General features: G+C 41.5%; 1 protein-coding gene across 4 annotated transcripts in view; it reads right to left on the bottom strand.

Moving 5' to 3' along the window:
- The window catches only part of CDC42BPB (CDC42 binding protein kinase beta), a 161,894-nt gene that overhangs the window by 58,338 nt on the left and 76,311 nt on the right, over positions 1-27,245 (bottom strand). For all 4 annotated transcript variants that reach the window (XM_053601241.1, XM_053601238.1, XM_053601240.1 and 1 more), the window contains exons 5-7: positions 17,025-17,173; positions 3,524-3,617; positions 1,213-1,413 (exon numbers count right to left, since the gene is read on the bottom strand). In XM_053601241.1, the coding sequence (XP_053457216.1) occupies positions 1,213-1,413; positions 3,524-3,617; positions 17,025-17,173 (444 nt within the window). The remainder of the gene's footprint in view (positions 1-1,212; positions 1,414-3,523; positions 3,618-17,024; positions 17,174-27,245) is intronic.

Here is a 27,245-nt window from a genome sequence, read left to right as displayed (position 1 = left end):
ATACTTGTGAACTGTCAAGTTTTTATAGGGAATATATATGAATTCATAAGTGAAAAAAACATTTTCACCTTGGGAAAAACATTTTTGAGCAGTATAACTTTTGCTCTGGTTTGGAGTTAAATGGAAAGCCATTTACCACTTTAGTATTAATTCATTCTCCACATAAGCAAATAGTGGGAAACATCAGCTGGAGGACCGGTTAGCATACAACTTCTGGGATGTGTGCATGTGTGAGAGACAAAGCAGGCAGAAGAAAATGCTATAAGCATCCTGGTAGACAGTGGAATTGACCTATTTCACTAAGAAGAATAAAAAATGAAAAAATATTAGAAGAGAAAATAATAAAAAAGAAAACAGCCCAGGTGTTGTGGCTCATGCCTGTAATCCTAGCACACTGGGAGGCTGAGATGGGCAGACTGCTTGAGATCATGAGTTTGAGACCAGCCTGAGCAAAAGTGAGATCCTGTCTCTACTAAAAATAGAAAAAACTAGCCAGGTGGCATGGCAGGTGCCCGTAGTCCCAGCTACTTGGGAAGCTGAGGTAACAGGATCACTTGAGCTCAGGAGTATGAGGTTGCTGTGAGAGCTAAGATACCACAGCGCACTACTCAGAGTGACAGAGTGAGACTCTGTCTCAAAAAAAGGAGAAAACAATGGTTAGAAAACAATATTGAAGTGAGAAAATGAACAGCTCAGAAGAGGAGAGGAGAGGAGAGGAGGGACGAAACAGCATTAAGAAAGGATGGGGCCATGTGATCACTTACAATAGCTGATTTCTGGGGAACAGATTTAAAAATCAAAGTTAGCCTCTAATTGATAAATCTAGAAGCACAGTCAAAGAGCCCAACTGGACCTGCCCCCTGGCTATCCTAAGGTGCCCCTCTTAGGCAATGTAGATATCTACATCTTGTCTACAGAAACCTGTTCCTCCCCTAGGGAGTGTGACCTCAGTGACCCCAGCACCCTTCAACATGGGACCTTCATGACACCCTTGAAGTTTCTCCTCTACCCATGCCCACATCTCCTGTGTCAGCGCCTAGTGCTGATCCCACCTCCTGACTCTCTCTCTGGCCTGGTCTAAACCCCATCGTCTCTTCCTGAACTGCCTTATAAGCTCCCTAATGGATTGCCCTCCCTCTATGTGGGCTTCCTCTTTACCTAAAGGTCTGAGCCAGGTACCAGAAAGAAACAGGGATGTAAAACTTATCTTACTTCATGGTTCATGATCTTCCCATAGGTCTCCACGAGTGACTCTGCATAAAATGGTGTTTCTCCATAGAGCATCTCATACATGCAGACACCCAAGGACCACCAGTCACACTCAGGCCCGTATTTGCCCATGCCGTCCTCCATCGCCTGCAGAATCTCCGGTGAGATGTAGTCGGGTGTGCCCACGGCCACAGAGGACTGAACCTTAGGGGAGAAGGAGGTGCTGAAAGGAAACCCAAGAGCATCTCTAACCACTTATTTCTAACTACTTTCTCTAAAATATAGGGGCAGCAGGAAATATATAAGATAATCGTGGAATAAAACTGGTGAATGATCATGATTTAAGAGCCTAATAATTCAAAATTCAATGCAAATAAATCTCTTGCAGTGTTAAACATTGAGCAGTTCCCAGAATGCATGAGACTATCACAAACGTGGCCTCTTTCTCAATGCACAAATGCCTACCATGGCCCCACAAACTGCACCTTCTCAAAGTCCCTGAGGTTGGCATGTCTCACAATCTCCATCACTGCTCCCAGGGTGGTCTGGGGACCATATGTGCTCAGGCCAGCTTTCTGACTTTTATTACCTGCAGTACATACAGACTCTTGTTAAGGAACCTCTTGTTAGAATGGAGACTGTGGGTGGGGCCCAAGATTTCCAACAAGCCCCCAAGAGATGCTAAGGATCCTCACTTACAACCCACCTTGTGGTCTCCCACATGGGAACACCTAGAAGGTGGTCTAGGCATTAACTGGGTGCTTAGGCATTAGCTAGGTACTTAGGCATTTCCTGGACAAGGAACAAGAAAGCTAAGACCATCCCTACCACCCCTCCCCCAACTCTCTCCCCGGCCTTTACTTCCCTGGAGGAAGTAAACAAACCCTCAGCTATTACCATTAGCAGGCACATGCCTGAACACAAGCAACAGCTCTCCAGAAAGCTGTCATCAGCAAGGACATCCATTATCACAGAGGAAGTAAGAGGAAACTAGTTAATTGGGGAAACATCTTCTGGAACACACAGAGCCACCCCCGACGCTGCTCAGTCTAGAAGACTGAGGGTCAGGCAGGAACCAGAGAGAGAACAATCACAGATCTGTCTGGGGAAAGACCAGCCTCTCCCCTGGGCCCCCTCAGAGAAAATAGCCACAGGTACCAGCAGCACCTGAAGCCAACAGTGGTGAGAATTGCTCAGTCTCCATGAAGCAGTATGGGAGTCTGCCCTGATCATGTGATCAGCCACTTCTCTGTACTGTATACTGCCCTGCCCACAGGAGTTCTAATGTGGGTGTGGGATGACTGGGCATGTTGGACAGTAACTCCTGGTAAGTGTCCACCATGATGGGGGTGATATGCAGTAAGCAGGGTAACCCAGTCTAGCTCAGATCCATTCTAGTCACTGGGAGGTTGCATTTAAGGATAGCTGGTGGCCAAGACTTCTAAACACAAGAAGACTGGTTTTGTGGGAAGAAAAGTGAGCAAATCACTTCAAGCCTTTTAAAACTCTCTCAACTGAGGCCAGTTTTATGGGTTCTTTTACTGTTGCCTAAAGACTTACTAACAAGAAATGAAGGGACTGCTCTCTTTTAGAGAAATATTTTATGTTAGGTTTTTTAGTAAGTATAGGTTTTAAGGAAGAATAAACTCCCAAATGTGTAAGAATAAAATTGTGACAGTGGCCACAGGAGAGACAGAGCATTCCTAGTGCAGTAAGTACAGTTTGCCAGAAGCAGCTGCTGACTGGCCCCTTCAAGCCACTCAGCACACAGTGGTATGACTGTAGTGTTAAGACCACAGCAGCCTGAGGCCCCAGCCAATCCAGGAGCAACCTCCTATTCTGCAGTGGGAATGTCACCTGGCCCCGACATACCCTAAGTATCAAGAACCCATAAAGAGAAAACAACTGACTGACAGGAAGTTACCTGCCCCAAACAAAAGTGAGAATGTACAATTATACAGTTATTGTCTGCCCGTCTGACCAGCGTGGACGGAGCATTTTAAGGAAGAACCCAAGAGTGGCCCCCATTTGCTGTAGTGTCAGCATGCCCTTAGTTGTGTGGGGATTTAAGGAGAGTTGTCAACTCCTCATTTTTGGAAGGCATACATATTATTTTTGTGAACACAGAAAGCAATAAAGATGATACTAAATTTAAAAAAAAGTTCCCAGACTAGAAAATTTCTACTGTCTCCCAAAGGGATTTACTTTCTTAATTTACATTAACAAACTTAAGAGTTTATGCTTAAATTCAAGCCCTTTCTAACTACAAGCCAAACCCAAAACTAAGTGGAAAATCTCCAACAAAAATACCTACAGTTCCATCATCATTCATCTTCAAACATGATCCAAAGTCAGCCAGGCGAATATGACCATTCGCATCCAAAAGGACATTGTCAGGCTTAATGTCTCTGTTAGTAAAATAAATACATAAATTAACCATTTCCATGCAACACAATAGGTCAGTCAAAGCCCTTAACCAGTATATCAGCTCAGAAAATGCTAATATTATCCATGAAAAATCTAGTAAAAATGCCTGTGTGATGGCTCAGTCTGTATGACAGCAGCAGTCGTTACCACAGCCACTCATTAACCTGGACAGACCAAATTCTATTCCTGTCTATCTTTCCACCCAGCTAACAAATGCTTCCTGAGCACCTCCTTTGTGCCAGGCACTGTTAAGCCATGTGGGCTCAAGAACAGTGCATTTGCACACAAGCTGAGGTGTCAGAAAACAAATACACAGATACATAAATATGCAATGTCATCTCAGAGTATAATCTATATGCTAAGTTCCAGGAAGAAATACAAAACAAGGTAAAGGGACAGAGTGAGGTGCATAGAAGGTGGCTGTTACCATTGAAAAAGTGACTTGAGTAGACACTTAATGAAGTAAGAAAGTCAGGTGAAGATTGGGGGCGAGACTGCTACAAACCACCATATACCACCAAATTGTATTTTAGGCACGAAGACAAGAAAGTAGAGAGATCTGTCAAAAGTTATACAGCAGCAAGTGGTAGAGCAAGAAAGTAAACACAAGTCACTCTCACTAAAGTCTTTTTTTCTTTGTAGAGACAGAGTCTCACTTTATTGCCCTCAGTAGAGTGCCCTGGCCTCACACAGCTCACAGCAACCTCCAACTCCTGGACTTGGGCGATTCTCTTGCCTCAGTCTCCCGAGTAGCTGGGACTACAGGCGCCCACCACAACACCCGGCTATTTTTTGTTGCAGTTTGGCCGGGACCAGGTTTCAACCCACCACTCTCGGTATATGGGGCCAGCGCCCTACTCACTGAGCCACAGGCACCGCCCTAAAGCCATTTTCTTAACTACCTTTCTACATATTTCCAAACACTTGTGTGTGTGGCCAAGGCATTTAGAGCACTAGCCCTCTTTCCTGGCAGAATGAGCTTATGTGAATGGTATGAAAGGGGACATAAAACTTTAAAAGCAAACAAAGATGTCTGTCAAAAGACAAGTACAAGTAAGTATGTTCCTAGAAGCACTACTCATAACAGCCAAAAGGTAGAAACAATCTTAAATGTCCACCTTTGAGAGAATGGATAAACAAATTGGGCTATAAAGAAATTGGGCTATATTCATGTGATGGAATGCTGCACCTCAACGAAAGCCAACGGGAGGACCAATGACTTCCAACAACATGGATGAATCTCAAAAACAAATTCAGTAAAAGATGACAATTCTCACCAAAAAACAGAAACAATGACAAAGCAAAAGAAAACTCTCCAAACAGAAATATGTATCCTCAAATAAATATTCTGAAATCTGAAAAAGAAAACACAAAATCCCATACAGAATTAAAAAAGAACCACAAAACCCCCCAGAACTAAGAAAGAAACTAAACAAAAACATGAAGAAATGAAGAATTCTTTAACGCAGGGAAGAAATAGAAAAAGATAAAAACTTTATCAGAAATGAAGACTAAATTGTAAGATGTCCAAAGAAGAATAAATCCAAATGAAAATCTAATTAAAGACTGAAGAAAGGGAGGAAAAGATTTAGAAAAATAACATGAGATAAAGAAAGTAGTAAAGAGGGAGAAAGTAGTTGGTGAATGAAATGGAACACAGGCAAAGAAAGCCTAATATAAACATCACTGGAGTCCCTGAAGAAATCAAAATAAAACATAACCAATATTTGGAACTAAATTCAAGAGAACTTCCCAGAAATAAAAAAGACTTGAATCTATAGACTGGAAAGGGCCCATCAGATTAAAAAATAAAAAATCCTAGCTTACGGAGCCTGAGCTATTTATAATTATTTTGAAATAAAAAAAAAAATCAATGTCCTGTTTACTGAAGGCAGACAAGATATTGAAGACCATATGGAAAAACAAACACATGAAAACAGCCAGGAGAGCACTGGGGAGAAACAGTGAGGTGTGATGGGGGATTAGCCCTGCAAGATTTCAATGCCCATTGCAAAGCCTCCATAATTACAGCACTATGGTGAGTATGTGGAGAGGTGTAGGAAGGCAACGGAACAAAAGAAACCGAGTCTATGATAAAGATGGCATCTTGAATCACTGGGGCAAAGATGGTTTCAATGGGTGCTATCGTATCACTGGTGCAAACATAGCTTCAGTGTTGGTGTTGTGATAACCAGAAAAGCGTTTAAAGATAAAATCATACCCATTCTTTGTGCCATATATAAGAATAAACTCCAAATGAGTCCAAGGTCCATATCTAAAAATAAAACTATATGAGTAAAAAAGTAAAACAAAAATTGGATTTTCTTTTTCTCTGGGGGTAAACAAAGGATTTCTAATTATGATTCAAAGTCCATATGTAATAAAAGAAAAAAACTAATATATCTGATTATATTAAAAATAATTTTTAAACCTGCATGCCAAAAAATTACAATAAGTTGAAAAACAAAGGGCAAACTGAGAAAAAATATTTGTGACATGTATCACACAGATAAAAGATAAATCCTTCTTTAACAAGTGAAGGAAAAAAGCCAGAAACCCTACAGAAGAATGGGTAAAACACATGAAATAAACAACTCATACAGGTACACAAAGATATAAAAATGATATTCAACTCATAAGGAAAATGAAAAAGAAAATAACTGTATGAAAAATCCAAAAGTTTAAGCCTGCACTACCCATTCTGCTGGTGGGAATACAAAAAGGTAATCCCTAAGGAGGGGTATCTTCATGTCTAATAAAGGTATTTATGTATTTTCTGCCTCTTTTGACCCAGTAATCCCACTTCTAGGAATTTACCTTAAAGACACAAACAATACAAAAACATAATTTATTACGTGACTTTCTTTATAATCTCAAAATACTGGAAACTACCTAACTGTCCACTCACAGGAGACTTGTTGAGTTTTGGCAGTTACATATAACAGAGTACTATGCAAATATAAATAAAAAAAAACACTAAATGCAAAAATTTAGCAATTTAGTACACTAGCTTTTATCTAAAAAAGGAGAAATAAAACATTTGCTTATCATACACAGACACGGGATGATAAAGAAGAAGACAGAGGCTTCCTGTTTACCATGGATATGGGGAATGAAGTAGATGGGATAGGGAAGGAGTGACACTTTTCCTAGTATATCTTTGTAAAGTTTTGGTGTTTTAGAAGAATGCTAATGTTCTACATACATATACAATAAAATTAAGTCAACAAAGATGGAAGGGGTCAGGTGCTGTGGCTCATGCATGTAATCCTAAAACTATGGGAGGCTGAGGCGGGTGGATTGTTTGAGCTCAGAAGTTTGAGATCAGCCTGAGCAAGAATAAGAACTCATCTCTACCAAAAACAGAAAAATTAGCCGGGTATGGTGGTGCTTGCCTACAGTCCCAGCTACTCAGGAAGCTGAAGCAAGAGGATTGTTTAAGACCAGGAATTTGAGGTTGCTGTGAGCTATGAGGTCATGGCACTCTACCCAGGGCCACTGAGTGAGACTCTGTCTTTAACAAAAAAAAACGAAGGAAGGAAGGGAAGCCTAAAAACAGAAAACTGATTAGAACAAGTGAACCCAACTGTATTTCAAATAAATAACAACACTGAGGGGATCATGGAATAGTAAAAGCAAAACAAAAATCCAAATAACTTATGAACACTGAATCTGAAGTCGTGGAGGTGAGAGATAGGGTACCAGTAACCTGGGGAGAACTGCAAACAAATTCCGAGCTCTTTCTTCTCAGTAGATTTTGTAGTCATATGGGCAGAGAGATTCTAAAGCTATTTTAGATATGTTATAGGTCAGAGCAAATTGAATCAACACGCTACTGTTGCTGGGAACCAGAAATGTTAGTAGGGGGGAGGCAAAAATATGGAATAGGAGAAGCCAGGAAGTTAACACTACAGGTAGATGTATGGGTACATCAATGTGTGGGCGCATATACCTATATTTCACTAACTTTTTCCCTTGAGGGGCCTTCAAGTAGACGCCCCTGTAAGTAATGAATGAGCACTCCCAGCACCCAGAACTTGGTTTTTAAAACCATTCCTCACTAAAAGAACTGGAGCTCCAGAAGAGAAGTAACTGAATTGGGGCGCAGAAGTACCAGATGAGCCGGAAACTAAAGGCACTCTCAAAAACTGATGAGGATACATCATAAACACCAGAGGCAGGAAGAATGCCAAGAATGGGACAATCTGAACCCAAACATAATAAAGACAATAGCAAATTATAAACCCTGGGAGAAAAAAGGACCCTTGTATTTATTTATTTATTATTATTATTTTTGAGACAGAGTCTCACTATGCTGCCCTGGGTAGAGTGCCATGGCATCACAGCTCACAGCATCCTCCAACTCTTGGGCTTAAACGATTCTCTTGCCTCAGCCTCCCAAGTAGCTGGGACTACAGGCCCCTGCCACAACGCCTGGCTATTTTTTTGTTGTAGTTGTCATTGTTGTTTGGCAGGCGCAGGCTGGACTTGAAACTGCCAGCTCCAGTGTATGTGGCTGGCACCCCTAGCCGCTGAGCTACAGGCGCTGAGCCAGGACCCCTGTATTTAAGTTGCCTGATGACTGGTCTTTAAAGAGGGCCTGGAGTTTGGAAATCATCATTCTGCAACCATGCAAAGACAGGTCTAGGCAATAAGTGTCAATGAACACTAAATCTAGGGAGGACATTTTTGAAGAAGAAGAGGACATATGCATGATCTTCAAGTATCTCCTCATAGAGAAAAAATTACTTACCATAGAAAATTCTTTTTTTTTTTTGTAGAGACAGTCTCACTTTATTGCCCTCGGTAGAGTGCCGTGGCGTCACACAGGTCACAGCAACCTCCAACTCCTGGGCTTAGGCGGTTCTCTTGCCTTAGCCTCCTGAGTAGCTGGGACTACAGGTGCCTGTCACAAGGCCTGGCTATTTTTTTTTGTTGCAATTTGGCCGGGGCGGAGTTTGAACCTGCCACCCTTGGTATATGGGGCCGGCACCCTACTCACGGAGCCACAGGCGCTGCCCACCATAGAAAATTCTAGCAAAATTTTAACTGGGTTATCTATTTGATCACCACAGTGGGGCAGATGGACACTGCATAGCTCTAGGCATAAAACCCGAAGAAGAACATACATTTATATACACACATTCTTAACAGGGAATGAATGCATCATCTCAATCTAGCCTGAGGAAACATCCAACCAACCCAAATTGAGAAGTGTGCCAGCATGGGATGCTAAATTCCTCAAACAGTCAATGTTCTTCAAACGTATCAATGTCAAAAAAGACAAAGAAAGGATGAGGAACTATTCCAGATTAAGAGATTAATTGAAAAGACATAAGAACTAAATGCAACATATGATCCTAGATTCCATCTGTCTGTACTTCTGAGAAGGAAATACTGTGAGTGATGCCCCTGGGTCAATGAACAAAATTTGAATATAGATGGTAAGATTAAGGAGGAGGAGTAAGCATTGAGAGATGATGTGGTTGATATGTACAATTTACTCTTACATGGATCAGGAAAAAAAAACTGCGTACACACATTGCATGGATATAAATGATAAAATGGGACAAATGTTAACAATAGAGAAATCTGGATAAAGGTACATAGGCGTTCTTACAACTTTTGTCTATGTTTGAAATTATTTTAAACAGTATTTAAAAAGAAACTTAAAAATATACAGTATAATTATATATAACAATATTTAAAAAGAAGCAAAGCTAATTAATGCTTTGAATTTTACCATCTAATATAATAACCTCTAGCCACATACAGCTATTCAGATTCACATTAAGTTACATGAAATAAAGAATTCAGCCAGCACAGTGGCTCACTTTGGCAGGCCAAGGGGGAAGGATGGCTTGAGGCTAGGAGTTGAGACCAGCTTGGGCAACACAGTTAAGTCTCTGTCTCTATAAAAAAATTAAAAATTAGCTAGGCATGGCTAAGCACAGTGGCTCATGGGAGGCCAAGGCAGATGGATTGCTTGAGCTCAGGAGTTTAAGACCAGCTTGAGCAAGAGAAAGATCCTGTCTCTACCAAAATAGAAAGAAAAAACAAACCTAGGGTATACCTGTAGTCACAGCTACTCAAGAGACTGGGGTAAGGATTACTCAAGCCCAAGAGTTCCTGTGAGCTATGCTGCCACAGAACTCTACCCAGAGTGACAGAGTAAAACTGTCTCAAAAAGAAAAAAAAAAAAGAATGGGCCGATAGAGGGAGGGTTAGTTGGGGGACCACACCTATGGAGCATATTGCAAGTACAAGTTGGATCTATCAGGTGTAGAACACAAATGTCTTAATGCTGTAATTGGGTAAATGAGGTGAAGTAGTGTTGATTAGTAGGATGTAAGCACTCCAATTTGTACAAACAATCAACACATTGAATCCCATAATGGCATAAATGTATTTATGACCTACAAATGACTTAATAAAAAAAAAAGGAAGAAAAAAAAATTAGCCAGGCATGGTAGTATATGCCTGTAGTCCTAGCTACTTGGGAGGCAGAGACAGGAAGATCACTGAAGTCCAGGAGTCAGAGCTTCCCGTGAGCTATGACACCACCACTGCACTCCAGTCTATACACCAGAGAAGATCCAGTCTCAAAAAAAAAACCCAAATTAAGCATTTAGTCCTTTAAAAACACCCAGCCACATTTCAGGCGCTCAACAGCCACATGTGGCCAGTGGCTGAAAAGTACAGTTTATAAAATATTCTACCACTGCAGCACAGACTATTGGATGGCACTATGGAAAGGAAGGGGTGGCCACCTGGGGGAGGGAGTGATGGACACACAAGGCTTCTAGGCATGGCTGCTGTTGCTTCTTATCTGGGTACTGGTATGAGATGCATTTTGTAGACATTCACTGTGCTATACACCTACAATTTAGGAGCTTTTCTGAATATACCTCAATAAAATTTACATAAAGAATGGACTTTGATAAGTTACAAAACCCCTCCCTAAAACAAGTATAAATGGCAAGGACTTATTTATTTATTTTTTGGAGACAGAGTCTCACTCTGTTGCCCTCAGTAGAGTACTGTGGCGTCACAGCTCACAGCAACCTCAAACTCTTGGGCTTAAGCGATTCTCTTGCCTCAGCCTCCCAAGTAGCTGGGACTACAGGTGGCCCCCACAATGCCTGACTATTTTTTGGTTGCAGTTGTCATTGTTGTTTAGCTGGCCTGGGCTGTTTTCGAACCTGCCAGCCTGGGTGTATGTGGCGGTGCTATAACCACTGTGCATAGGCGCCAAGCCAATGACAATGATTTAAATGATGTTTTTGCTGAGAACCAGCAAGCTACTAGATATTAAATGACAGATACAGTACCTGATTCATGCAAATTGTCACAATTAATTCTCAGATCAACCAGCTCTGTAAGGTAGATGTTACTGTCCTCTTTTTACAGAAGAGAAAACTGAGGATCAGTGATTTGCTGTCTGCTTCCAAACTTGTGCTTATTTCACACTCCCTATCATGAATGTAAGTTTTCACACCTATCTGTGTGACACTGTATCAGTCGAAAAATAAATTCACCATGTCAGCAATTGTTTAAGGAAACCAGCTACTTGGGAGGTGGAGGCAGGAAAATCGCTTGAGCCCAGGAGTTGGAGGTTGCTGTGAGCTGTGATGTCACGGGACTCTACCCAGGGCAAGAGCTTGAGGCTCTGTCTCAAAAAAAAAAAAAAGAAAGAAAGAAAGGAAACACCATATTAATATTGTAATGCTCAAGTCCCATTTGACTTCTGCAATTGTAAGTAATACAAAATAACAAGCATTATCAGTATATAATGAGTATTACAATGTTAATACAGATTTTTCCCTTTTGGCATCCCTTGTATACAATGTATAAAGAGTTTGTTCCTCTGAAGTAAATTTAATTGGGATTTATTTAAATATGAATTATGCACTCATTCACTGTCAGAACAGTAGTTTTATTAGTGAAAACAATACATTCAGCAGGTATTTTCATTTTGATTTTTTTCTCTAAGACTTAAAGATTTTGTGTTAATTGAAGTTCCTATAATAATATGAGATAAAAATTCTTTCATTTCTTTTTGTATTCTGGCTATAACCAAAAAAAAAAATAGCCGGGCGTTGTGGCAGGTGCCTGTAGTCCCAGCTACTTGGGAGGCGGAGGCAGGAGAATCTCTTAAGCCCAGGAGTTAGAGGTTGCTATGAGCTGTGATGCCACGGCATTCTACCCAAGCTTGAGGCTCAAAAAATTTCCCAAGTGGCTTGAGAAAGACTAGGCACAAATTGGAGAGACAGTAAGGAGGCGTGAGAATAGCCACCAACAGGTGCTCAAGGAATCAAGTTGGCAGGAATGAAGTGACAAGAGTTTTATATAAAATAGGACTTGCCTGCCAATAATTCCCTACTAAATAGGTATAGAAGTCCCTCGCTAGGGATCTTTGACACTGGTTAACTCTGAGAAGATTTTGTGCCTCTTTCCTTATTCCTTCTAGGGGTATTCAACTACTGGCCATTTGAATATCTCCAAGGGTTATCTGGGCACTATGCCTCTGTATTTAAAATACTACTAATCTTCATGCCCACAGGAGGAAAAAAAACACAATTAAATTCAAGTGGGGGAAAGGAGAAAAGAGAAAAGAAATAAGGAGGAGGGAGGGGCAATGGTGAACTCTCACCTAACTTGCACTACATAAAGGTATACAACACACCCCCTGGGTAAAGGCTCAACTACAACTTGAACCATATCTAAGAAATGCAAACAATGTAATGCAATTATTTGTACCCTCACATCAATCTGAAATAAAAAAATAAAATACCAATAAATGTGTCTCTTTTGCGTTGTTTATAAATACCTGAGGCTGAGTAGTTTATAAAAAGATGTTTATTTAGCTCACAGTCCTACAGACTGTATGACAAGCATCTTGCCTGCATTGGCTTCTGGTGAGGGCTTTAGGGAGCTCCTAATCAAAACAGAAGGCAAAGGTGCAGCAGTTGTCACATGGCAAGAGGAGGAGCAAAGGAGGGAGGAGGCAGTGCCAGGCTCCTTTAAACAACCAGCCCTCGCTCATTACCACAGGGAAGGCAGCAAGCCCTTCTTGAGGGATCTGGTCCCATGACCCAAACACCTCCCACCAGGCCCCACCTCCAACGCTAGGATCAAATCTCAACATGATATTTGGAGAGGCCAAACATCCAAATCATACCTGTATGTTGTATTTTAATGTGTGCAGGAAGTCATGACAAAAGGCTTTCGAGGCAGAAGACCACTGGAAGCTTAGGGCAAAGACTAAGGCATAGCTTCTTAGATGGGCAGGTGGTCCCTAGACCACCAACTGAGATAGTTGCCAGATGGAAGAGTTGATGGACCCTGGGGCCACTTCTGTGTTGGGACTGTCACTACCCATTTTCCTTCCAAACCCCAAGGCAGCAACATTTTCAAAAAAGAGTCAGACTCAGGACTGAGAAGCAGCTCCAGTCACCCCCACCCCCCACCCCCCCAGTGCCTTTTCTGGAAGCCATTGTAACTATGGCTAAAAACAGCAGAGCACGGGGGCGGCGCCTGTGGCTCAGTTCGTAAGGCGCCGGCCCCATGTTCCGAGGGTGGCGGGTTCGAACCCGGCCCCGGCTGAACTGCAACCAAAGGGTAGCCGGGCGTTGTGGCGGGCGCCTATAGTCCCAGCTGCTTGGGAGGCTGAAGCAAGAGAATCGCTTGAGCCCAGGAGTTGGAGGTTGCTGTGAGCTGTGTGATGCCATGGCACTCTACCGAGGGCCATAGAGTGAGACTCTGTCTCTACAAAAAAAAAAAAAAAAAAAACAAAAACACAAAACAGCAGAGCACGGAGGGGAGGGTGTGGTTTAGAGCCATGGACAAACTACAGGCTATCCTTCCCAGTCTTTCTCTAACACATTGAGAAGAGAGTCCTACTGTATCCCACACTGTCCCATTTCTGAATAATACATCAACTCCCACTTCCAGCTGTCCCCCTTCAGGAACTTTCTGCTACAAACCAGAGGTCTGGTTCCCATGGAGGTATGGGTGCCAAGTGACACTGTGGACAGGCTTCAGCCTCCAAGACACCACAGGGGGGAGGGGGGGCAGCCCCATCTTCTTTCCAGTTTTTTATCTTCGTCAGATCTTCTCTACTTTATCTTCTACCTCTTTTACCAAACTTTTTTTCTAGTTTTTCTTTCTTTTTTTTTTTTTTTTTGTAGAGACAGAGTTTCACTTTATTGCCCTCAGTAGAGTGCCGGGGCGTCACACAGCTCACAGCAACCTCCAACTCCTGGGCTTAGGCGATTCTCCTGCCTCAGCCTCCCGAGTAGCTGGGACTACAGGTGCCCGCCACAACGCCCGGCTATTTTTTTGTTGCAGTTTGGCCGGGGCTGGGTTTGAACCCACCACCCTCGGTATATGGGGCCGGCGCCCTGCTCACTGAGCCACAGGTGCCGCCCCCTCTAGTTTTTATTTTCAATAACCCTTTTTGTTCTCTGAATATTCCTTTTCTTAGACTTGTACCCTATTCTTATTTCATTCACACAACATGCTCTCTGCTCTCTTTGAGGATGTGATGTTCTCTGTGATCCTTTGTGTAGCTGTCACTTGTGATCTCTGCCTTTCCTGGGAGCATCAGGGCCTAACCTCTCAGGAAGGGACTGTATCCACCCGTGGGATATTCCCTGGTCCCAGCTCCCCACCGCTCTGCTCACTCAGGGAGTTTCTATGGGGTCCAGCACTGACTGCTGGAAACCACTATAGCCCACAACCAACTACATGAAAAGGGCCCAAGTTAAGGCACACATTCTTAATCCTGCTTATTAAGTCATCAGCACAGTGATATCACTTTTGTGTCTATGAAATTCACTTATTTTTGACCCCACCAAATACTGTTTCACTTACTCACAATGTACCCAGCTGAGACTGTAGTAAGACTGGCTTCCCATAATGACTGACTTCATTCTTTTTTTAGACTGGGTCATTCAAGGCACTGAGGGTGAATAATGAGCTACTTTGAGGGGAAAATTTTTGCTTTTTGTTGTTGTTGAGACAGAGTCCCACCCTATGCCCTGAGCAGAATGCAGAGGCATCATAACTCACTGTAACCTGAGACTCAGGCTGTGGGCATCCCGCTGCCTTAGCCTCAGGAAGCTGCTGGGATTACAGGCACTTGCCATGGCACCCAGCTGGGTTTTTCATTTTTTTATGAGTCAGGGTCTCACTCTTGCTCAGACAATTCTGGAACCCTTGAGCTCAAGCAATTCTCCGTCCTCAGCCTCCCACGGTGCTGGGATTACAGGCGTGAGCCACTGCCCCTGGATAAGAAAAGTTTTTGAATTATACATTTTCATATATACTGTGTTTGGAGGTTAAATGACAGAGCAAAAATTCTACACAGCCAACTAAGAGAATGAAGAAAATGCTTTCTAATTAGGGGTAGAACAGGAAAAAAGCAAACTACTAAAAAGATGGTTAAACTAATTTCCTTAAAGATCTGTGACAAATACAAAGACACCTCTCTACTGTGAACTAGAGAAAATTCTAGCAATAAGATAAAATATAAATGTTAAAGAAAAATACAGTAACTTATAAAAGTAGCTCTAACTACATTAATGAATATATTTTAAAAAAGAGAGAAAGCACCACCTAAAACCTCTTTGCACTAAATGAAGTGACAGTGTTCTTTTGGGGCAGTGCTGTGGGCACCTGAGTGTGGCCTAAGACAAGGCACCACTTCTCTGGGCTTCAATTTCATCCCCCAGCAATGAGGTGATACTCATAGCAAGACTGAAAAGTAGTCACTTTTATAGTGGAGGAGGGACTGTGCCTGCTGACTAGCTGTGGAGGCTCCATCTGAGTACAGGGCCTGCACAAGGCAAAGCCACAGAGACCATAATGGCTCCAAGCGTCTGAACATCAATAGTTAAGGTGGAAGACACATTAGTGTATGATACCTTTAAAGCTCCCAGGATAGACTGACTTACGGCCTAAAATTCCATACTGATAAACTACCAGTCACACATGTGAATGGAACAAAGACACTGATCTCAAAATAATAATCTCACATTCCCCCTTTTCCAGAAACCACTGGAAGATTTGCACTACCAAATGAAAAGGATAAATCAGAAAAAAGGAAGACAAATGACTAAGAAAGCAAAGGCTCCAGAGAGATAAGAGGGAACCTCTTTAATTGAAAAGCAATCTCAGAATGAGTACAAGACAGTAAGACTAAGGAACAATCAAAGCAGAAAGGAATGGGAAAGATGGAAGGGCTACTGCCAAGAAAAAAATCAGAGCGAGACCACCTGATATGTCTGCACACACAGAGCTTTATAATGTGGCCATAATATGTGGAGATAGCTGGTGATAGCCACATAGAAAAGTAAGTTAATGAAAAAAACAAGGCAATTAAGGACTCTGGAGAAAACAAAAAAAGTATATAATTATCGTATTACAAGACTCAGCTGTAACAGTTACAAAGTCATAATACTATAAATACCAAAAATGGATTTAACTAAAAGTTAGTAATTTTACTAATTGGGACAATGTGGAAGAGGGAAGAGAGTCTGAGAGTATAGGATAGGGGTGAGAGAAAGAGGTAATTATGTAAGAGTTAAATTCAAAGGAAGAAAGGATAAAGGGAGAAAAATTTAGAAATATGAAGGTAGTTAAAAAGTTTAGTTACCCAAGGAAGTAAAATCAGGGTAGGGCAGGGCTGGGCTCATTTTTTATTATAAGCTCTGCAGAACTATTTGACTTTAAAGACTATTAGCACATAAAAATACAAGTAGAACTAGCTTTTAAAAAAACAAGACAAACCATAAAACTGAATCTTGAGTCTCAGAATAGATGATGGTGAGAGGCTGCATCATCATAGAAACTGTCTACCCAGCAAACATGGCACAGTGGGCTCAGGGAGGGCAAAAGAAAGGGGTGTCCCCTGTTTCCACTCCACACGGTGGGTCCTCAGCAGAGTCAGTTCAGTCACTCACTTCAAGTCCTTTATGTTACTATGACATAAGTCTCTCTCCCTTAATTCTATCTTCCCTTTGTGTTTCACGGGGTGATTAAGACTGTTGGCCCTTTGTAGGTCAGTATAGAAGCAAGAGCAGAGTAAGGCTGAGAAAGAAAGTGGAAATACAGAGGGATAGGGACCCTGGGGGAGAGCAGGCATCTTAGGGAAGAGATATCCCCAGGCAGAGAGAGGGTGAGTTAGTATCATGTAAATACCAAAAGACAAGGCAGCTCCCAGTGACAAGAGTTAGACTATTACAAATGTAACAGTAAAAGCTGGTATCTTCTGGGTGCCAGGTGCTAGGGCTGCTCAACGTGAGGACTTGCTATCTGCATGGCTTCTTGTGAAACCTGGAAACTGATGCACATGACTCAGTGGACTCTGAAAAAAGGGTGGTTACCTGTGCACATAATGGAGCTGATGGATGGAGTCAATGGCCAGCACCATCTCACCAATGTAGAATCTTGCCATATCTTCTGGAAGCTTGTCTTCAAATTTACTGAGCAGCGTCAGTAAATCACCACCCACATAGTAATCCATGACTAAGTACTAGAAATGGGAAAGAAAAGGGGAGAACATAAAATTTAGTCTTTACTAAACCCAACAAAGGCCAAATATTCACTGTGTAAGTTCTCTGACTCTTCAAGTCTGGATCAATGGTTTCTCAGTTGCTCTTCTGTCATCTAGGATTTCCCCTCTCAGAACACATACTTGATGGATTGTACAAAGCTGTAATTTTAACTCATGCATAGGAGAGAACAGACTTCAGTAAATAAAATATTTCATCAATAGAAGAAATGATTGGAGGCTTTGACACTGGAGAAGGTACTCTAAACACTAGTGACCCAAAGTAGAAGCAGTTACTAAGTAGCCCATCAAATCCTACGTGGGCTGCTGAGGCAAGAGAATCACTTCAGCCCAAGAGTTGGAGGTTGCTGTGAGGTGTGATGCCTCGGCACTCTACCGAGCACGACAAAGTAAAACTTTTTGTCTCAAAAAAAAAAAAAAATCTCCAGAAGGGCACTGGATCAGGGAAGGGAGGTGAATTATCTAAAATCACAGATGATTTCAGCAGCTCTTACTGAAAAGACAATACTTACATCATGAAAAGAGCTGTAAATAAGTACTTATAGATTTATTCCCATAGAAAAATCAGAAAAGCTATTGCATAAATACAAATTTAGAGCAACAGGAGGAAAAATATCTTCTGCTAACAGCCCTGAGCCTGTCCTTACCCTTAGAGTTCACCTGCCATAGGGCCAGCTGTGTGCCGGGCACAGGAGCCCCAGTCAGCCTGTAGGGTTCCACCTGCACACAGCCTCTTTTGTGCAGCGCTTACAGGACTCATGAAACGGAGGCCAGGGGTAGTGGAGGCCCTGATAGAAACATCTCACTAGGTCACAGACCCAGGATGGGCAAGATATCAAAGGCAGAGTCAGAGTGGCAGCCAATACTTCCATGCTGGGGGCCATGAAGCCTCAGAGATGCTGAAGAAACAGGCAGTCACAGAGAAGCATTTGTTCAAGTCCCTTGCCCACAATGAAATGGGATTGCTTGTTCTTTTTTTATTAAAAGTTTGAGTTCTCTGTGGATTCTGGTTATCAAACCTTTGCCAGAGGCATAACCTGCAAATATCCTCCCCCATTCTGAGGGCTGTCTGCTTGCTTTACTTACTGTGTTCTTGGCTGTGCCGAAGCTTTTTAGTTTGATCAGATCCCAGTAATGTATTTTTGGTGTTGCTTTAATTGCCTCAGGGGTCCTCCCCATAAAGTATTCTCCTAGGCCAATTTCTTTAAGTGTTTCTCCTGCACTCTCTCCAAGGATCTTTATAATTTCAAGTCTTAAGTTTAAATATTTGATCCAGTGAGAGTCAATTTTTGTTAATGGTGAAAGGTGTGGGTCCAGTTTCAGTCCTCTACAAGTCGCCAACCAATTCTCCCAACACCATTTGTTAATAAATAGGGACTCTTTCCCCCAATTTATATTTTTGATAGGCTTATCAAAGATCAAAAGACGGTAAGTGTCTGGGTTCATCTCTTGTTTCTCAATTTCTTCCATACATCTACCTCTCTGTTTTTGTGCCAATACTATGCTGTTTTGATCACTAAGATAGGCGCATGGCCTACAGACACATGGAAAAATGCTCATCATCTTTAATCATCAGAGAAATGCAAATCAAAACCATTTTCATCTAACTCCTGTAATAGTGACCACATAACAAAATCCCAAAACTACAGATGTTGGCTTGGATGTGGAGAAAAGGGAACACTTCTGCACTGCTGGTGGGAGTGCAAGCTAATATGTCCATTTTGGAAAGAAGTATAGAGAATACTCAGGGATCTAAAAGTAGACCTGCCATTTGATCCTGCAATTCCTCTACTAGGTGCATATTCAAAAGACCAAAGATCACTTTATAACAAAGATATTTGCACCAGATTGTTCATTGTAGCTCAATTCATAATAGCCAAGTCATGGAAGAAGCCCAAGTGCCCATCAAACCATGAATGGATTAATAAATTGTGGTATATGTACACCATGGAATGTTATGCAGCCTTAAAAAGACAGAGACTTTGGGTGGCGCCTGTGGCTCAAAGGAGTAGGGCGCTGGCCCCATATGTCGGAGGTGGCGGGTTCAAACCCAGCCCTGGTGAAAAACTGCAAACAAACAAACAAAAGATGGAGACTTTACCTCTTTTGCATTTACATGGATGGAGCTGGAACATATCCTACTTTACTAGTAAAGTATCTCAAGAATGGAAGAAAAAATATCCAATGTACTCAGTACTATTATGAAACCAATTTACAATCACTCACACTTTCATATGAAGAATAGATCACAACTATGGCCCAGGATGAAGGAGGGAGGAGTGGGGAATGGGTGGAGAGAGAGGAGGTCAGATTGAGGGAGGATGAATGGTGAGATCACACCTATGGTGCATAATGCAAGGGTACATGTTAGATTTATTAGGTATAGAATATAAATGTCTTAACACAATAATTAAGTAAATGAGACGAGATATATATTAACCAGTGTGATGTAAATGCTCCTAATTCTATATGAGATCAGCACATTGTACTCTATAAATACATTAATGTATACATGATCTATATGTTTATGATTTAACCAAAAAAAAAAGAAAGAAAAAAAAAAGAAACAGGCGGTCATAGCCTCATAGGAATCACCTTCCTTGGTACTAATTTCCTTTCAAGACATGAATGCTCTGGTCTGAATAGCTAACTTTTTAAACTAATCAACACAGGGAAGAAATACCTTGTTTACTTAACCAGAGAATAATCCTGCCATATTTATGGAGAACGGAACAATAACAACAGCTACTAGTCAGTATGCAACTACTGTGTTGGGACCTTCAGGCTGTAGGAAGGGGTCTCAGTGCTACATTGTTAACGTCAGCCCCCAGCAGTTCACACAGGAGGCCTGATGACATGCTCAGAGTCAGCAGTGAGCAAGCAACCAAGCGAGGACCAGACCCAAGCAGGCAGACTCCAGTACCTGTCACTTGCAACCCAATGCTGCAGGGTCTCCTAAGAAAGGGAATCATCATGCCAGTGGGCTTGTCTCAGGAAGGGGGTAGGCCCTGGCTAGAATGGAGGAAATGAGGGAAGCCTTCATTTTAGGTCCCTGTTTTCAAACAGGTCCTTTACTAGCAATGGTCTCATCTTGCTTACAAGACTCTCTTCTACCATCCCCTCCTCAGGTCTCCCTATCTCAGCTCAGGCACTGCCTTGTCCCTTCCAATTGACTGACTCTCAGGGCAGGAGTCTTGTGCTAACCATTCTCTGTCCCTCCCACCTCTTGCCCAACTCCCGCCATACAGAATACTCTCAGTGGATATTCATCCACTCTCTCTCACAACAATGACTCCCTTGGCACCCCTTTGGGTGATCAGGGTACTGTGTGAACAAGGTCCCTGCTCAGAGGACCTCACACTGTGTGGAGAGAGAGACCATGGGAAGTGCAAAGACCAGAGAGCACTAAGTGTGGGCAGGTCCACATGCCACCCAGCACTGTGGTGAGACCCAGAATGCCAACTTGTGGCCTGAAAGGTAGCCAGGGTCACGCTCCAGACAAAGGGTACATGTACAGAGGTGGGAAGAACGTGGAATGGTGGAAGGATGGGAAGGGATGACTGGCTGGAGACTAATAAGTGGAGCCCTGGACATGGTGGGGACTGTGGCTTCACTCTTAAAAGCAATGGGGCAACATAATCCAAATATGTTCAAAGACTTTCTCTGACAGGGCAGAGTTGATGCAGCCCTGAAGGTGAGAGGGCAAACCATGGAGAGGTGTGGGGAGTGAAGACAGTGATGGGCCCTGGAGACACTCTGGAGGGAGAGGGTGCAGAAGCTGCTGACAGAGTTATGAGCAGTGACAGAAGATGAGATGAATGAACCGTCAAGATCTTGGGTCTGAATGAACCGTTAAGATCTTAGGCCCCTGGCTCAGCACCTGTAAGTCAAGAGGCTAAGGTGCCAGCCACATACACCAGAGATGGTGGGTTCAAATCCAGCCCGGGCCTGCCAAATAACAATGACAACTACAACTAAAAAATAGCTGGGCGTTGTGGCGGGCGCCTGTAGTCCCAGCTACTTGGGAGGCTGAGGCAAGAGAATTGCTCAAGCCCAGGAGTTGGAGGTTGCTGTGAGCTGTGTGATGCCACGGCACTCTACCCAGGGCAACAGCTTGAGGCTCTGTCTCAGAAAAAAACAAACAAACCAAAAAACAAACAACTTAGGCCCCTGAAGAAAGTCCCAGAAATGAGTCAAGCACCAACTGTTTCCTTGTCTACCTAGAAATCTAAAAAGAAAACAAAAAGCATACTACAACAGTGTTAAATCTGACTGATGGTCACCAGGAAAACAAGTTTGTAAGAAGAGTAAACTGCAAGAGCTTGTAAGGCAGACAAAAACTTATTTCTGGAATAAGAACTATACTAGTTCTTTACTCTGTCACATGAGGTATAACTCAGGATTCTGAGTTAAGTCAATAATGCAATACACTTTTAGTTAGTGGTGAAACAGGTTTAGTTTTTATCAAACTCCAAGTCAGATACCTGTAACAGAAGCTATGACATGAACCAGCTCTGTGGGAACCAGAGGGGCCCCTGTGAGACACCCGACCCCAATGTGATTTCATGCTCAGCTACATGCTTTCCACACCTGCTTCCTGCCTTCCTTACAACCACCTAGAGGGGAGGCAGGTCTATGGCCCCAGGAACTAGACCCATGGTCACATTCTGAAAAACTTTGGAGTCCTTGCTTTTCCCTCATCCTTGGTTTTCATGGTACTTCTAACTGGGCAACTCTAAAAACTCAATGCAGCAGCATTTTCACTGGGATTCCCAATTTACATGTCTTAACTTAGAATAAATTTGGCAATGCCCAACATATCAGACAGCAGCATAATATACTGATATTGGAAATTTTAGATACAAAACAAAATCATTGTCTTCCTCTGTGTAGATCCATGTTACCTGGTACCACTTGGAAATGCCATTCAGTTCTTTTTTTTTTTTTTTTTTTTTATTGTTGGGGATTCATTGAGGGTACAATGAACCAGTTACACTGATTGCAATTGTTAGGTAAAGTCCCTCTTGCAATCATGTCTTGCCCCCATAAAGTGTGACACACACTAAGGCCCCACCCTCCTCCCTCCATCCCTCTTTATGCTTCCCCGCCCCACAAACTTAATTGTCATTAATTGTCCTCATATCAAGATTCAGTACATAGGATTCATGCTTCTCCATTTTTGTGATGCTTTACTAAGAATAATGTCTTCCACTTCCATCCAGGTTAATATGAAGGATGTAAAGTCTCCATTTTTTTTAATGGCTGAATAGTATTCCATGGTATACATATACCACAGCTTGTTAATCCATTCCTGGGTTGGTGGGCATTTAGGCTGTTTCCACATTTTGGCGATGTAAATTGAGCTGCAATAAACAGTCTAGTACAAGTGTCCTTATGATAAAAGGATTTTTTCCCTTCTGGGTAGATGCCCAGTAATGGGATTGCAGGATCGAATGGGAGGTCTAGGTTGAGTGCTTTGAGGTTTCTCCACACTTCCTTCCAGAAAGGTTGTACTAGTTTGCAGTCCCACCAGCAGTGTAAAAGTGTTCCCTTCTCTCCACATTCACGCCAGCATCTGCAGTTTTGAGATTTTGTGATGTGGGCCATTCTCACTGGGGTTAGATGATATCTCAGGGTTGTTTTGATTTGCATTTCTCTAATATATAGAGATGCATTTTTTCATGTGTTTGTTAGCCATTCGTCTGTCGTCTTTAGAGAAAGTTCTATTCATGTCTCTTACCCATTGATATAAGGGATTGTTGGCTTTTTTCATGTGGATTACTTTGAGTTCTCTATAGATCCTGGTTATCAAGCTTTTGTCTGACTGAAAATATGCAAATATCCTTTCCCATTGTGTAGGTTGTCTCTTTGCTTTGGTTATTGTGTCCTTAGCTGTACAGAAGCTTTTCAATTTAATGAAGTCCCATTTGTTTATTTTTGTTGTTGTTGCAATTGCCATGGCAGTCTTCTTCATGAAGTCTTCCCCCAGGCCAATATCTTCCAGTGTTTTTCCTATGCTTTCTTTGAGGATTTTTATGTTTCATGCCTTAAATTTAAGTCCTTTATCCATCTTGAATCAATTTTTGTGAGTGGGGAAAGGTGTGGGTCCAGTTTCAGTCTTTTACATGTAGACATCCAGTTCTCCCAACACCATTTATTGAATAGGGAGTCTTTCCCCCAAGGTAAGTTCTTGTTTGGTTTATCGAAGATTAGGTGGTTGTAAGATGTTAGTTTCATTTCTTGGTTTTCAATTCGATTCCAAGTGTCTATGTCTCTGTTTTTGTGCCAGTACCATGCTGTCTTGACCACTACGGCTTTGTAGTACAGACTAAAATCTGGTATGCTGATGCCCCCAGCTTTATTTTTGTTACTAAGAACTGCCTTAGCTATACGGGGTTTTTTCCGGTTCCATACAAAACGCAGAATCATTTTTTCCAAATCTTGAAAGTACGATGTAGGCACTTTGATAGGAATGGCATTGAATAGGTAGATAGCTTTGGGAAGTATAGACATTTTAACAATGTTGATTCTTCCCGTCCATGAGCATGGTATGTTCTTCCATTTGTTAATATCCTCTGCTATTTTCTTTCTGAGGATTTCATAGTTTTCTTTATAGAGGTCCTTCACCTCCTTCGTTAGGTATATTCCTAGGTATTTCATTTTCTTTGAAACTATGGTGAAGGGAGTTGTGTCCTTAATTAGCTTCTCATCTTGACTGTTATTGGTGTATACAAAGGCTACTGACTTGTGGACATTGATTTTATATCCTGAAACATTACTGTATTTTTTGATGACTTCTAGGAGTCTTGTGGTTGAGTCTTTGGGGTTCTCTAAGTATAAGATCATGTCGTCAGCAAAGAGGGAGAGTTTGACCTCCTCTGCTCCCATTTGGATTCCCTTTATTTCCTTGTCTTGCCTAATTGTATTGGCTAGAACTTCCAGCACTACGTTGAATAGTAAAGGTGACAGAGGACAACCTTGTCTGGTTCCATTTCTAAGAGGAAAAGCTTTCAGTTTTACTCCATTCAGTAAAATATTGGCTGTGGGTTTGTCATAGATAGCTTCAATCAGTTTTAGAAATGTGCCACCTATGCCTATACTCTTCAGAGTTCTAATTAGAAAAGGATGCTGGATTTTATCAAATGCTTTTTCTGCATCTATTGAGAGGATCATGTGATCTTTATTTTTGCCTCTGTTAATATGGTGGCTAACGTTTATAGACTTGCATATGTTAAACCAGCCTTGCATCCCTGGGATGAAGCCTACTTGATCATGATGAATGACTTTTTTGATGATAAGCTGTAATCTATTGGCTAGGATTTTGTTGAGAATTTTTGCGTCTATGTTCATGAGTGAGATTGGTCTGAAATTCTCCTTTTTGTTTGGGTCTTTTCCTGGTTTTGGTATCAGGGTGATGTTTGCTTCATAGAATGTGTTGGGGAAGATTCCTTCTTCCTCAGTTTTTTGGAATAATTTCTGCAGTATAGGAATAAGCTCTTCCTTGAAGGTTTGATAGAATTCTGGAGTGAAGCCATCTGGACCAGGGCATTTTTTAGTTGGAAGCTTTTTTATTGTTTCTTTGATCTCAGTGCTTGAAATTGGTCTGTTCAGGAGGTCTATTTCATCCAAGCTAAGTCTAGGGAGAGGGTGTGATTCCAAATATTGATCCATTTCCTTCACATTGTCAAATTTCTGGGCATAGAGTTTCTGGTAGTATTCAGAGATGATCTCTTGTATCTCTGTGGGATCAGTTGTTATTTCCCCTTTATCGTTTCTGATTGAGGTTATTAGAGATTTTACTTTTCTATTTCTAGTTAGTCTGGCTAATGGTTTATCTATTTTATTTATTTTTTCAAAAAACCAACTCCTTGTTTCATTAATTTTCTGAATGATTCTTTTGTTTTCAATTTCATTGATCTCTGATTTGATTTTGGAGATTTCTTTTCTTCTACTGAGTTTAGGCTTAGATTGTTCTTCTTTTTCCAATTCCATAAGATCGCTTGTGAGATTGATGTGCTCTCTTTCTGTTTTTCGAATGTAGGCATCTAAAGCGATGAATTTTCCTCTCAAAACTGCTTTTGCAGTATCCCACAGGTTTTGGTAGCTTGTGTCTTCATTGTTGTTATGCTCAAGGAAGTTAATGATTTCCTGTTTTATTTCTTCCTGCACCCATCTGTTATTCAACAGAAGATTGTTTAATTTCCATGCCTTTGGGTGGGCTTGAGCATTTTTGTTAGAGTTGAGTTCCACCTTTAGTGCCTTATGGTCTGAAAAGATACAAGGTAAAATTTCAATTCTTTTGATTCTGTTGATATTTGTTTTGTGTCCCAGGATATGATCAATTTTGGAGAATGTTCCATGGGGTGATGAGAAGAATGTATATTCTTTATCTTTGGGGTGGAGTGTTCTATATGCATCCATCAAGCATAGTTGTTCTAGGGTCTCATTTAAATCTCTTACATCTTTGTTTAATTTCTGTTTAGAGGATCTGTCCAGCTCTGTAAGAGGTGTGTTAAAGTCCCCTGCTATGATGGTATTATCAGATATCATATTGCTCAGACTGAGTAAGGTCTGCTTCAAGAATCTGGGAGCATTTAAATTGGGTGCATAAATATTTAGAATGGAAATATCTTCTTGTTGTAGTTTTCCCTTGACCAATATAAAGTGACCATCTTTGTCTTTTTTGACTTTAGTTGCTTAAATCCACATGTATCTGAAAATAAGATTGCAACTCCTCTTTTCTTCTGAATTCCGTTTGCCTGAAAAATTGTCTTCCAACCCTTGACTCGGAGCTTTAATTTGTCTTTTGAAGCCAGGTGTGTTTCTTGCAGACAGCAAATGGATGGCTTGTGTTTTTTAATCCAGTCAGCCAATCTATGTCTCTTCAGTGGGGAATTCAAGCCATTAACATTTATTGAGATAATTGATAAGTGTGGTAGTATTCTATTTGTCTTATTTGGTGAGAGTCCATTGCTTAGTTTTATCTTTTGCATCAGTGTGGAGGTTAGGTTTTGTCCTTTGATTTCTGAGTTCTTACTTTGCTGCTGATCCATTGTGGTGGTCAGTGTGCAGAACAGGTTGAAGTATTTCCTGTAGAGCTGGTCTTGTTGTGGCGAATTTCCTCAATGTTTGTATATCCGTAAATGATTTGATTTCTCCGTCAATTTTGAAGCTTAGCTTAGCAGGGTACAGAATTCTGGGCTGAAAATTGTTCTGTTTAAGTAGATTAAAGGTAGATGACCATTGTCTTCTTGCTTGGAAAGTTTCATTAGAGAAGTCTGCGGTAACTCTGATGGATTTGCCCCTGTAGGTCAACTGGCGCTTACTCCTGGCAGCTTGCAGAATCTTTTCTTTTGTCTTGACTTTGGACAGGTTCATCACAATGTGTCTTGGAGAAGCTCGGTTGGAGTTGAGGCGACCTGGGGTCCGATATCCCTCTGAAAGCAGTGTGTCAGACTCTTTGGTGATGTTTGGGAAATTTTCTTTTATAATATTCTCTAGTATGGCTTCCATTCCTCTGGGGCATTCTTCTTCCCCTTCTGGAATTCCTATAACTCGTATGTTGGAACGCTTCATAAAGTCCCATAATTCTGACAGTGAACGTTCTGCTTTCTCTCTCTTCTTTTCTGCCTCTTTTACTGTCTGAGTTATCTCAAGAACTTTGTCTTCTACCTCTGAAATTCTTTCTTCTGCATGGTCTAACCTGTTGCTGATACTTTCCATTGTATCTTTAAGTTCCCTAATTGACTGTTTCAGTTCCTTCAGGTCTGCTATATCCTTTTTATATTCTTCATATCATTCATCTCTTATTTGATTCTGTTTTTGGATTTCCTTTTGGTTATTTTCCACTTTATTAGCAATTTCCTTCATTGTTTCCATCATTTCTTTCATTGTTTTCAACATGTGTATTCTAAATTCCCTTTCTGTCATTCCTAACATTTCTATACTGGTGGAATCATCTGCAGTAGCTACCTCATGGTCCCTTGGTGGGGTTGTTCTAGACTGGTTCTTCATGTTGCCTGGAGTTTTCTGC

This window comes from Nycticebus coucang, chromosome 9, assembly GCF_027406575.1.
Source record: "Nycticebus coucang isolate mNycCou1 chromosome 9, mNycCou1.pri, whole genome shotgun sequence".
Classification (NCBI taxonomy): domain Eukaryota; kingdom Metazoa; phylum Chordata; class Mammalia; order Primates; family Lorisidae; genus Nycticebus; species Nycticebus coucang.
Note: the sequence above shows the minus strand (reverse complement) of the source record. Positions and strands in the feature narration are given on the sequence as shown.